Source organism: Chironomus tepperi, unplaced genomic scaffold (assembly GCF_022539635.2).
Source record: "Chironomus tepperi strain 1889 unplaced genomic scaffold, CSIRO-AGI_Ctep_v1 contig_309, whole genome shotgun sequence".
Lineage (NCBI taxonomy): Eukaryota > Metazoa > Arthropoda > Insecta > Diptera > Chironomidae > Chironomus > Chironomus tepperi.
In genome coordinates, this window is record NW_027226431.1 from 2,133,210 (window position 1) to 2,147,337 (window position 14,128).

At 32.1% G+C, this 14,128-nt stretch overlaps 1 protein-coding gene across 2 annotated transcripts in view; it reads left to right on the top strand.

Annotated features, from left to right (window-relative positions):
• The window catches only part of RhoGEF3 (Rho guanine nucleotide exchange factor 3), a 191,979-nt gene extending 183,127 nt beyond the window's left edge, over positions 1-8,852 (top strand). For both annotated transcript variants that reach the window (XM_070642999.1, XM_070643000.1), the window contains 6 exons: positions 2,698-2,851; positions 3,031-3,136; positions 3,197-3,344; positions 3,407-4,101; positions 4,506-4,775; positions 4,847-8,852. In XM_070642999.1, the coding sequence (XP_070499100.1) occupies positions 2,698-2,851; positions 3,031-3,136; positions 3,197-3,344; positions 3,407-4,101; positions 4,506-4,775; positions 4,847-5,993 (2,520 nt within the window). In that variant the 3' untranslated portion in view covers positions 5,994-8,852. The remainder of the gene's footprint in view (positions 1-2,697; positions 2,852-3,030; positions 3,137-3,196; positions 3,345-3,406; positions 4,102-4,505; positions 4,776-4,846) is intronic.
• Positions 8,853-14,128: the final 5,276 nt, after the last annotated feature.

Sequence of the window (14,128 nt, forward strand, 5' to 3'; positions counted from 1 at the left end):
GGTTGTTAGTCGGAATCATTTAAATGACATCGAATGTCTGATAAGATAAGTCGGTGAAGTCTTATCGGAACTGAAAAATTCCTACTAGAAAAAATGTGTTTCTATTATCTCTCTCCGTAATAGTCGTGCAAAACGACTGTCGACCGTTCAGTTTCTTATCAGCGTTCGTTTATAAAGCAGTTATTCCTGACACAACACAATAAATATAAAGTTTTGGAAATAAAAAAACAATAATAACAAAAAAAAACTAATTTGTTAAGTTCGGAATCGAGTTTCAAGTGATTTTTCGGGATATAATAAAGCAACCGAATGTGAATGTGAATGTGAAAGATTAAATATTAATGCAAGACAGAGAAGATGTATACTGAATTATGCATTGCTCCGCCAACGCTATTTTTGGTAAATATACGCACATAAACACTGCAAAAAGCTCTTATGTGGAAGCGCCGAATAATCCACAAACATATTCTGAAAGATCTGATTGACATTTTAACCATCACGTTATTACACCGACGCTTCTGTTTCAAACCGTAATTTCATTTTCCCAGCTATATATTGTGGTCAATCACAACTCAGACAGCTGCGATGAAATTTATTTCAATATTTTTGGTCCAGACATATGAAATATATTTTTACCTGCTGTACATTACAGATTAAATTGAATCCGATGCCGACAGTAAGTGTTGATTGTGATGTGTGAGATATAATCTCATAAATCTCATTCACAATCAACTGAATATTAATATTTTTGATGTGCAAAGATCTGGAAGTAAAAAAATCAAAGAAACCTTTTAGATTTTGATGAAATTGCTGATTAGTAATTGATGATTGATCAATTTTGGGGTTTCTTGAGGTTTAAGGAGCAGATTTATTGGGAATTTTAAAGGAACAGAATCTGTATTATTGAAAAATCCAATAATTAGTCAAGCTCATCAAAAAAATTGTTCATCCAATTATATTATTGTACATTTTGCATGAAATTCTTCGAGAATCCCTCATCAAAGTAAAGGGATTCATGGCTTTCATATCTCGTTATCGAAAATTGGAAGATACAAACAAATTCCGATATAATGTCAAGCACTCGAATCTCATTTACGATAATTCGGAACAAAAGCAACAACAAATACTAATGACGTCATGTATCAAGAAGCTTATGATGTCTTACAATCTTGATTAAATGCAAATATTTTGTTTCATTTCCATGGGAATCAAACAGAAACTCAGGAAAAGCACTCGATCTGATTGTTTGTTCCATATTATTAAGTACACGGATGACATCCAAGTATAAATCTTCATGAATTGTTTAATCCTTAGTGAAAAGGAAACTCTTCCGTAAATAAAAATATAAATTTCTCTAATGAACCTCAAATTCAATCTACAATTACCGGATATACGATTTTGTGTTTGTCATCTGATACATTTTTTTCCATTTTGAGTCTTTTTCTCAATAAGCATTCAAAGCGTGAGGGAATCCATAAAAGTGACGTTCAGGAAATCTATTTCATTAAATCTGAAAGTGAAAGTGTATATTCATTGCGTGCTCAGACATGATCTAATTTCCATTATGTAGATCATTGATTGGTTATTGAAATACTTCTCTGTCTCAATATTATGAAATTTTTTCAGTTTGTTTAGACTCGAGTTGAAAAGAATTTGGTGAAAAAAAGTGTTATCTGATGTATTATTTGTTTGCCTTATAACTCAATTTTGCAATGTTTGGAATAAATTCGATTATGTCTTCTTGAAGGCTTGAGTTTTAATTGTTTATTCGATAGTTCCTTGAAATTATGAAGATAGTGGAGGAGATTGATTGTGAAATTGTTTATTTATATTTACCTATTAGTCGTTTTTAGATGATTAATGCTTTAGAATTGGATTTGTTGATAACAATTTTGATTTACAGGGCAAAAACTACAAATTGAACTACAAAAGGGATAAAATTAATAAATTTTGAAATAAATAAAACCGTTAATCGAAAATTCTCAAGTTTTCTCAGAATTCTTTTCAATTTCAATGCTTTCTTGGTACAATTACCATGTTAATTAAAAAATTCTACGAACTCCTTCAACACTTCAACTCTAACAAGTTCCAAACCCTGCCTATAATTAAGTATCACCCTCAAGTGTTAAATTTTACATACGATATAAATCTTGCCAATTAAAAACAGCTTCAAAAACAATTGAAAAGATTACTTCGAATGCGATACTGCTTTGTAATGCTATCAAGTGTAAACTCTTTTCTTTTATCATATTTATTTGTTGTTGTTCCTAATAATTCGGTCAACAGTTTTGAGATTTTGAGGTTACGCGATGCATTTATACTTAAAACTTAAAATTAGAAACAGTCAAGCTTTTTCCTGTATTTGTCAATAAAGCAGCATGAAATATGAAAAATCATTGGTATGCCGGCAAAATATTTGTGGATTAAAACTCTCAGACAGCATTCTTTTATATAAAAACAGATAAATTCAAATCGTAGATTATCGTTAATCCCGATTTTTATCAGTTAATCGATTCGACCAAAGATTCTCGATGAGATATCGCAAAAAATCGTGATTTTTGAGAATTTGATAAGATTATCATGATAATCATAAGATTAGATTAAGTCCGAAAATCATCTCAGTTCATATTTTCATTTCATTTATTTATAAAATATCCTCAAAGTAATACATTCCATTTTTTTGTATTTTTTCAACAGCCTCTTCAGATGAGAGCAGTCTCAAGTCCATCCTTAACAGAAAGCCCCTTAGACGTACCAGCCTCAAGTATCATATCACCAAAGTTCTCATCTAAACCTGAACCAAATGGCCAAATTCAGAACGAAATAATTGAACGTGGACAAAATCAAACAGGTAAGGAATAAATTAATGTTCAGGCTGATGTAAATTGCTGAAGAACTAAACAAAATGCTTAATAATAAATCTAATTTCATAAAGCAATCAATTTCCCGCCAAAAAGATTCCATTTGCAAAGCCTACTTTAATAAAATAATGAAAAATAACAATGATATTAATCACAAATGTACTTCCAGCGTCCTCAGGTGTTTTACAAAAATTCAAGAAAACATTTTCGAACTTTAAAAATGGAAAGACGACAATTCCAGTTGGAGATGATCAAAGCGATGCAAAACATCATCGGTATGTAGTTCAAAGACAATATTAATGAACTTATTATTAATTGTATTAATTATTTTATAGATTTGGACCATTAGTTTGGCGAACGAGTAAGGAAAGACGAAAAACCAAAACACATCGACGTGATAAATGTAATTCCGGTGACTCAGGCATTCAAGTTGAATTAGAGAATGATGAAAATTTATCCGAAAATATTCCATCGCAACAAATGGTAACTTAAATCAAATAAAAAGCTAAAACTGGAAGTAAACTGTAAATTTTGAATATTTTTAGGACATATCACCACAGTTCAATAGCAATGCCAAAGTAAGACGTGCCAATTCAGCAAAAGTATCAACAACATCAATAAAAACATCAAGAAACGGTTCAAAGAACTTGACAAAATCCGCAAATGCAAAACGTTCATTAAGTCAACCATCGGATCTTGACGTGATTGTATGCGAGAGTAAAATGATGAATAATTTAGAAAATATAAAGCACATCGATGATGATGCATCTGATACTGATAGTTTAAGTTCAAATCATGTTGATGAAATTGACGACGATGGTCAGCATCAGCGTGTCGTGTTCGCAGAAGTACTATTTCCATTTCAAGCAGGCGGTCCACAAGAGTTATCACTCGAAAAAGGAATCTTAGTGCAAGTTATAAAGCGTGAAGTTGGTTCATGGTGGTACGGACGTGTAAAGTACGATGCAGTTGTTAATGATAATGAGATTGAACTAAATCAAGGCTGGTTTCCCAAAGATTTTGTCAAAATTATACCAACTTATGGTAATAATAATAATCGTAAAATTATCCAACAATCATCAAATGACTGTGATATTAACGCCACATTGCCGCCATCATGTGCTGCACCAACCATTTCATCTAGTCAATCTAACAGTGAAATTATGCGAGATAATGTTATCAAGGAGCTACTTGAGACGGAAATTAATTACGTTAAATTGCTTAATTCACTTGTTAATGGGTAAGTTTAAATGCTGTTTGGGTTGTGGAGCTTATTATCTGGATTAGTGACGATGTTGAGCTGGATTTTGGATGTTTACTTTTGTAAGACTCACTTTTTTGGAAGGAAACAGACTTGTAATCTGTTCTGATCCTGTTAATTGACTTGAATTAGAATCTTTAAAGCTATAGTCGTGAAGGTTATGTGCAGGCAGCACAGGATATGGCCAAATCCAAGTCTATATTTGTGAATAACCTTCCTGAGAGTCAGAACTTTTCAAGCATCCCCTTTTGAATTTTTATGTTTCCATCTACTCAAGAAAATTGCGCCAAATCCAACAAAGATTCACGCTGATCTTCGACCTTTAACACATTTGAGACCAAAAAAGTTTAATTCATATGTTTTTGACATTTTTTTATTTTTAGATACATTAAAGAAATGAAGGAGCACCCAGATGTCTTTTCGCTTGAAAATATTTTCCTTATGTTCTCAAACATCGAGCAGATCTATAGATTCCAACAGAATTTCTTAGAAGCACTAAGGATAGCAATACCGAATGGAAGAATAGCTGAAGTTTTTTTAGATTTTCAATCAGCATTTATGGTTTATTCGCAGTATTGTAATTCATATCCTCGAGCTTTAATGGAACTTGAGAGTTTTTCGAATAATAAGGAGGCTGCAAGCTTACTTGAAAGGTATAAATAATGAATTTATTAAGAAGTTAATCGGATTTATTAAAATTAAATCTTTTTGCTATTATCTACAGTTGCCGTACATCCCAAAATCTGCCTGAATTGCCATTATCAGCACATCTTTTAGCACCAATACAGAGAATCTGTCGATATCCATTACACCTTAGTGAATTAGTCAAGCACTCAAAGACCCGTAAAGAGATATTATTAAAATTAGATGTGCATCAACTAGCCAAGAATGACTTAGAAACGATTGACTGCAAGGAAATGTTTGATGTTGCACTAAGTGCCATGAAACGTGTAACCGAAATGGTTAATGAAGGCAAAAGACATAGCGAATATTTATCAAGAATACAAGCACGTATTGAGAACTTCCAAGGACCTCCAATTAACCTTCATAGCACAAGACTATTCCTACAAACTGACGCAATACGTGTTTCACCAAATCTATGGAATAATACATATACATTATTCCTATTTGATAGACAGTTAATTTATTGTAAGAAAGATTTACTAAAACGAACGAGTTACATCTATAAAGGAAGAATATTTCTCGATAATTGTCGAATATTAAATCTTCCGGATGGACGAATGTTTGGTGTTAATTTAAAGAATGCTTTAAGAATATTTTGTGAGACGCGCGGTAAATGGTTCGACTTTTGTTTCCGTTCGAGTTCCAGTAAGACACGATTCCTTAATACATTGTCAGCCGAGCGACAATTTTGTGGAACAAACTTATTTGTATCAGAGATAGCATCGGGACTAGATGATGATAATTTATCAGATGATGCAAATGGTCTAAGTCAAGAGTACGATGAACGAGCTATTGATGTTATCGATGGACCACAACTTCAGTCACTCATTGGAAATGTTCCAGCAAATAGTAATCTTGAATCACCATTAAAACAGCAAAAGTTTAGTGACTCATTGCCAAAAAAAAGTCGAAAATTATCAAAAGAAGCTCCATCACAAATAATCATAGATTACAATCCATCCGCGACATCATCAAATGCAAATCGTCGACGTCTTGGCAATTGGTTTAGAAAATCAAAAAGCACAAACAGCACACCATCCCAAAGTCCAACACATCATCCATTAGTGGCAACCGCAACCGTACCGTCAATTGTGACTCATTCCGATAGTAACTCATCATCGCAAAGTTCACCAATCAATTATCCGCGATCAAAGTTTAAAGAATCGAATGTAGGCATTGCATCCTGAGAGGAGAAAGATGAAGATGGAACATTTTTATAACATTAGGCCTAATCATCGCTCACTATGTATAACGTTTGTCAATTTTCTTCCAAAAAATGTGTGAGGAGAATCCATTTTCATATCAATCATCCTCCTTCCTTCATCGTCTCTTAACCAATTCATTCAAATAACAGCAGCCACCAAAACCCCACTTTTTCACTTTCAACGCACAACTTTTTAAAAATGAAATATGGAATATGAGGAATGAGAATGTATACAACAGTTGTGGGCAACCTGTGTGACGCGACATATTACTGTGACACCACACTTTCCATGTGACACATTAAATGGCATTTTTGGAAATTCTATGAACTGGACGCCGTATGTGGCTTTAGTCCACCAAGGTGTGTGCCGTGAAGAACAAGAGGTTGCGCACCCCTGCTGTATACAGCATGAGATTGCACGTATTCGTGGAGTATAAAAGGAACATTATTATTGTCACACAATTGAATTTATGTCATGTCTACTGTCATACGTCAAATGATTGCAATGAAAATAGGTAGCATGTGAGGGTAGCAAGCATTTGATGGATCATAGTAGATGGAAAAATAAGAGTCTTGATATATTAGATGATATGAATATACCTAATAAAAAATATATGTTTAGGCACTTAGACGCAAAAAAAATTGAAATTTTTTGAAAAAAAATTCGTACGACCAATAGAATATTAAGCCATAAAAATAGAAGACAAAAATTTGATGATGATGAAGCAGTTAGCAGATGCTCGATGTCCATTAAAAGATAATTACAAAAAAAAAATTTAATTTATTTAACAAACGGTATGAAGGAACATTTTATATGAGAAACTTTTTGTTTTAAAGCACAGCCAGCCCACACAATCTACTCTATCTCTTATGCCTTGTTCTTAATCTATCCTATCGAAATTTTATTCTCATCTCTCAAATCAGGGTATTTTCACATTAGGGACGTTGGAAAATGCAAATAAATGTTTTCTTCCTTGTTAAATGTTTACAAAAAAGAAAAAAAATGTTGTTTAAATGGCATAACTAACGATTTTCATCAGAACCTTAGAACTTAATAATAATTTTTTTAGAAAAAAAAACATGTTGAAAAAATTCACTGGGTGAAAAAAACTAAATTTGTAATATTGGAAAACTAAATTGAAAATAAATTTCTAAAAATTTAAGCAATAATTATAAAAGAAAACTCTTTGAAAATTTAGATTTGTGCATATAGTGTTAGGAACAAGAGACAAAAATTTAATAACATTACGTATCATGATGGTTAGGGAATGAGATGTGATGGATTGGGTACTCTGGGGAATGATGCGAATATCATCAGTTGGTTAATCTATTCAAAATCCAGCAACAGGTTATTATGACTCTGGCTTAGTGCAAGGATTCACACTGAATCTAAGTCGGATTTAAACCAATTTCAGTATCTAGTTAGAGCCACGTCAATCTCGTTCCGGATTTTTAACCAATTTGTACTGGTCGGATGAGTGATTCTTATGATTCTCATAGTTTCTTCCAATTTATTGCACTTCATTTTGATTTTAATCCAGAATGAAATTTAGAAGATTAAGTCAATTAAGATCAAATCTGTTTGTTCAAGATAAAGGCCTCGGTATCCGAGTGAAACCCTAATATGCAATTAACGTACTCATCAAGTTAATCTGCCAATAGATTTGAGCATGCTTGAATCCACCAAAATTTGATCTTTTGAACTAAAAGGACAATAGAGCTTGAAGTTGACTTGAATTTTGTATAGAAAAGTCAACTTGACTCATTTTAAATTAGATTTGACTTCAAGCTCTATCTCTAAAATGATGTGTTCTGATTCTAAGTATGGAATTAAGCTTTCAGCATTAAAGATATTTCTAGAGAAGTATTAATCGAGACTGAGATATTGGAAATAGAGATTGCTTTCTTAATTTCAAAATTACCAAGAAAGTTATTCTAATGCTTCTCAAAATACTCATCCTTTTAACCAGAATTCGATACCGACTAAGATTTTGCATGAAAAAAGTCTACTCAATTTCATACGAAATTCAAGTCGAGTTCAAGCTTGGCATTTTAAAATTAAAATTCACGTCGAGTTTAATTTTGTGTGTCATTGAAAAATGATCCACAACTCCTTTGGGTGCCATCAAAAATTTTTATCATTTTGGAACAAAAAGAATAGCTTCTGATAAATGAAGAGCATCCCCGTGAGTGCAATTTATGGCACATCTCTTGAGATCCCCATTATTAACCACAATAAGTATCCATTCCACATCATCTCATTGTCCACCAGTTCCGATGAAATAATTATGTCCACTGATGATAATTTCTAAATCCTTTAATAATCTCATAGTTTGTTGACTAAATAATTAAACTGAACTTTTACTAAATTCCTTCATATCCACGTTCACAAGATGAAAAACAATAAGGAACTCATGAGATTAATCCCTAATTGATATAATTATAATTACATTATATTGGGCGTTGTGCTATATAGAGACAGAAAAATAATAAAAAATATGGTAAATACATAATGTTGACAGTTAATTAATCATATTAAAATGAAAAGGAATCCTTAAAGCATATATATATTGATATACATGAAAAAATAAAATTGGTGATAAATTCAAGAATTTTTTTCAAAATGAGACGAAAAATGAAAATTACTAAAAAAACATGTGAAATTGACTAAAAAAATGAATTATCGATGTAAAATTCTAACTCTTATATTAATTAATTAATACCTAGTTGTTGTTTAGAAATCACTGAGACCCAAGTTTAATGAGAAGAAAAGAAGAAAAATAAAGAAAAAAAAACAGGAAAATGAATGAAAGTTATTAGAGAAAAAGTTATGAATAATTAATTATTGGTCTTTTTTATTTTGTGTCCTTATTTTGTTGATAAACCCGAGCTGCAATTTTTTTATGATTTTTATTTCAGTTATTTTGATATTTGGTTCTTAGATGATGATAATTTTGCTAAATTTAGACTTGAAGAGAGAATTAGGAAGACTTCCCCGATCGGCACAAATTGAAATGTTGCCACCACGGCGACGACTCGGTCGTATACTTAAAGGATGGCTGCCACTTGGCGAAAACAACCGAAATTGCCAAGTGGCAGCCACTTGGCTTTAAGTATACGACCGAGTCGTCGCCGTGGTGGCAACATTTCAATATTTGCCGATCGGGTTCGAGAGTCAGACTCTACAGGAGTTAGACTCTACTCCATTGGAGTCCTGACAACTCTGTTTGGAGATGTAATTTAAGGATTTGAAGAACCAATAATTCTAAAATAATCCAAAAAGCTTTTTCAAAACAAAATGTTTAATTTGCATTTATTTGGAATATAAAGGCCGTTTGAGGTGAATTATCTCTACTGACAGATTGAACAACAGAAAGCCACATTAAATCTTGTAATTGTGGTATTTGAAGTTTAATTAAAGTGAATTCCTTACGGATTTATAAATTAACTACGATGTTTATTCTTCGAAGTTCAAAAACAGACTTAACATTTGAATGAAAAAGGGGTTTTCAACTATGAACAATAAATATTATTTAAATCTCAAATGAACGTTATAAAGTTGAAGATTCTAATTATTGAAAATTAAATCATACTTGCTCATTTAAATTTTCTTAGAACTAATATCACCCTCAGGCTCTTAACCTAACATTTCACATCTTAATTTATCAAAATAAGTCTCCCAATTGATTTAAACAAATAAAAGCCTTATTTTCCTCCCACATCCGCACTAATTACATCAAATGTAAAAACTTTTTTTGATGACAGAAGTAAGCATCCGTAAGAACAAACATAAAGTGTCTTCAAGAGTTCTGAGAAAAAAGCAGAACAACAAGAAGACAAATTTCCAATAAAAGCAAAATTAAACTTGAATCATTAACTGTGGTTAAAGAAGACAAGAAGCTTATTTATAGAGAAGTCTCACTTGATGTATCTCCTTATTAATTTACAGTCAGCTATATATGGATTTTTATTAGACATGCTTGGGGAAATTTTATGTTTATTAATGAAATTTTTCTTTTTAACTTGATTGACTGAGGGGTGGACGGGGTTTGAAATTTGGTGTGGATATTTTGAGATTATTGCCAAAAGTCAAGAGCTTTTTCTTTAAGTTTTTAAGGTACGAAATCCCAAAAATCCACACCAAATAAAAAGCCCATTCCACCCCCTATTTGAAAAATGACTTTGTATAATTAAAGTAAATAGAATCAAAGCGTAGTAGACAAAAATAAAGACAGATTAAGTTATATCCGGCAATGGCAATTTATTTCAATTTGGTTGGGGGTTCGTTCACTTATTACGTAACGCGACAAATAGATTTTTGACCAATTCTCACTCTGCTGGTTTTCAACTTCCGAGTCTCGGACCCATGGCCGGTTAGTCGGTATCGAAATAATTAAGTACGAAACCATTCCGCCACCGAGCCATCTGTAACAAAGTCCTCATCCGTAACAAAGTAATCTATATGATAATCATTGTTGAAAGCGTCCCTCTAGAGGTGGACAACCTGTGTGTCGCGGAACTTACTTACTTCGCTGGTCGTACAGATCAGTTGTGATCCATGACCTCCCACAGGAGTCGTCTGAAGCTGGCTCTATCGCTGGCTTCCACTTGCCAATTTCGCTACACATTAGTGCTAAATTATCCAAATTTCTTTAGAAATGCTATGAACCGTATACAGTGTGCGGTTTTAATCGAGGTTAAACACTAAGGTTGCCAACCACTGTACTAGAGAGTTACGTAATAAGTCAACGACTCCTTGCCAAAAATGAAGCCAGTCAAGATGAACAATAAAGGAAGAATCAAAATAAAATTTCGGAAGTATGCACGAGAAAAAAAAAGATGAAAATAAGTTAATTTAAATTGATTTTTTGTTATTAAATAATTTTCCATGTCAACATGCTGAATGAGCAATTTTAGTTAATTATAATTGTTTTAAATGAGACATAATAATGTAAAGTGCTAATGACTAATTAAATTAATGAATGATTTTCTTAACTTAATTTTTAATAATTATAATATTGTATTGTTAGAGCCCTAGAGGCAAGTTAGAAGAATTAATTTACATAAAATTTGTGTGAAAAATGTCACGTGAATCGGCATGAGAAAGAAAGTTAAAGGATTGTTTGTGTTGATATAAATAAAGACGATCCCCAAAAGTACCATAAATGAGAAAAATTTAATAAAAACTGAGTTAAATTGAATTTAAAAACAAACATGAATTTCATTTCACTTCCTTTTTCCTTACAATCAAGTTAATTTACATTACAGACACAATTATGATAATTTCGTTCGTTTTTTTGCCAACAACCCCATCCATCCATTCATGTGTAGTAAAACACATGTCCCATAATCCTCATAAATTTTAAAAAAGATTTTCATTTTCCAGCTTTCAAATTCCTCTGTGCTATGTTATGTGCTTCAACTGAAAGTTTAATACACGGGTATGTCATACGTGAACTTTAAAAAGATTATTTGGTTTCAGGTGGAGACGTGGATAACCTGCATCTATAATTTTATATTTTAAGATATTTTTTAGATGAGTTTTGGTGCTTCTTTTTTTATTTTATTCATGCTTCCTCTTAAATCGAGCGACAACGTTACAAGAACTCTTAAAGCGACGATTTCAAACTTCTTCCATTTGATGACTGCATTTTAACTGCATTTTTTAACGACATACTGTCCGGAATTGTTCACTTTTCACATATAACTTCATGAATTAGTATTCATGTAGGATCAAGCATGTTAAACATAACCTTGATAGTAAGCCTCGATTGATATTTTTGGCGACTCAATAGGTTTCCCACCAATGGATTAAACTGACCCACACATTTCAATCATCTGTAGTCGTGACATGACACTTTCAGATCCATTCAGACAATATTCCTATCATAAGGCAATATTGTAGCTCTTGCCTCGCTAATCTTCAAATTCCTCAACCATTTCTTAATCTAAAGTATTCAGAGGCCAAATCATGGCTTGATTTCGTCCATTAATTAGTTACTTACTTACTTACTTCGCTGGTCGTACAGATCAATTTCCAATACCAAGTGCATTACTATCTCTATCGACAGCTTCCTTCCAAGAGTTCTTTGGACATCTACGGGCTCTTTTACCGTCCAGAAAGTCAGCATTGAAGACGGTAAAGAACCAACCCATCGCAATTAGTTAAAGCACCTAAACTTCCATTAAAGAACAAAGGCAGTATTTGAACCCACGACTTTCGAGTTACCCTACCAAATTATAGCCAAGCACGTTGCCTATTAGATCAGCAAGTCACTTAGCTGTTGTACATCTGAGACTGCAAATACTTAAGATCTAGACTTTAATGTTCCTTGAAGGATATCCCATCTCAAATGATCTAATAAATTCAAAAAACCCAATGCGATAAAATATATCATTCTCATTATATCCCATAAAACTCACCCTTTAAAGAAATATCAATCCCATCTATCGATTTTATGCAAGGAAATACATCTCCTAGATAACTCAAGGCAGCACGCTCTAAAAGCAAACATGATCTTGAAACCCCATAATATTTAAACAAAGAAACTAAAGATTTTACATTATTTGCTTAACTCATCTTATTTTTATGTCAAATGAACATTACTTCCTCTAATAGCTAATGTTTACGTGCTTATAGAAGAATCAAAGGAGTCCCACACAACATCCCTTACACTTTAAATGTGAAAATAAAAAACTTTAGCTAAGTATACATTTTAAAACTAGAAATGAAGTGTAATAAAAATAGATGGAATGGATGTTGAAAATTTTCATTTATGTCTTCTTCTTATTCCCTTTTTACAATAACATGTGTGTAAGATGATACCACATGCCATGCTTCTTTATGCTTCCTTTTACCGATTATTTCCTTTGAGAGATTTTGAAATTGCTATTTTATTTTTTCTATACTTTACGATGCTGATGAGTTTGGAGAGCACTTTGTACTCATTTTACTTTACAACGAGACATGTGTTTTCTGTTCTTCTTCTCCTTTTTCATTTGTGATTTACTATCTTCGATTATCCTCATTTTCCTTTTAACCTTGAAATTTCGTTTACAGAGTACAATTTTTTTGTGAGAGAATCCAGAGCTGATAATGATTTATAGGAGTAGATTTTGAACTTAAGTTTGCTTGTGATACACTAATTAGCATTTATCAATAGTCAATTGATGGTAAACTGATTGTGAGATCTTCAACCTGTCCTACATCCTTGAATTCATCTCGACTGTCGATGAATGTTCTGCGCTTTCTAGTTAATTCTTATTTACACTTACCTGCTTACTTCATATAGATCAGCGATCTATGGCCTCTCTCAGTTAGTTTCTTATGCTGGTTCTATCGCTGACTGCCCTTTGCTAATTATCATGCAAAAATTAATTACTTATCAGGACTACTATTAATTACATATTCACACCAAAATGAACAAAAAACTGATAGAATTCGTCTTCAACTAGACATTAACTTGTTTTTAACTTGTCAAAGCGTCCATTTTATTATTTTGTCCACTAGAAACACTTAAAATCACTTAAAAATTGTCAAATTCAAAGACTCAAAATATTTACATTTTCTTAGTACACTTTAGTACATATTAGAATTTTCAAATATTTTTTGACCGTTAAATGTCAAGAAGTTTTTTGTTCCTCTCATTTCATATCAGCAACTCCTTAGCTTATAAGTGTTAATTTTATCATTGTTTACAACCTGACAGCACCGCACCCTCAAGCCAAAAAATATAATTTAACCTCAATTTATAGCTTATAAGGAGTTAGAATAAGTCTAATAAAGTATTCGCAGCTGTTCTAATAAACCCGAAAGTATCGCATCACACAGTTCCTAAAACCTGAATAAAACCCCAATATTATTATATTAAAAAGCATACAATTTAGCATGAATCACGTAAAGATTTGATAAACAGAGCTATAAAAGAATGAAATCATATTATTCAGTCATAAAATGAATACCCAACCCATAATAAATATTGATAAGGAATGATAAATTTGCATTATGTATATATTTGTCAGTTGTGCATGCATACTTTAAAAATTCCTGTCTATTTAAGTCTGTAGTGTAAATTTGCAGATGGGATTAAAAACATAAACTGTAAGAATTATTTTACA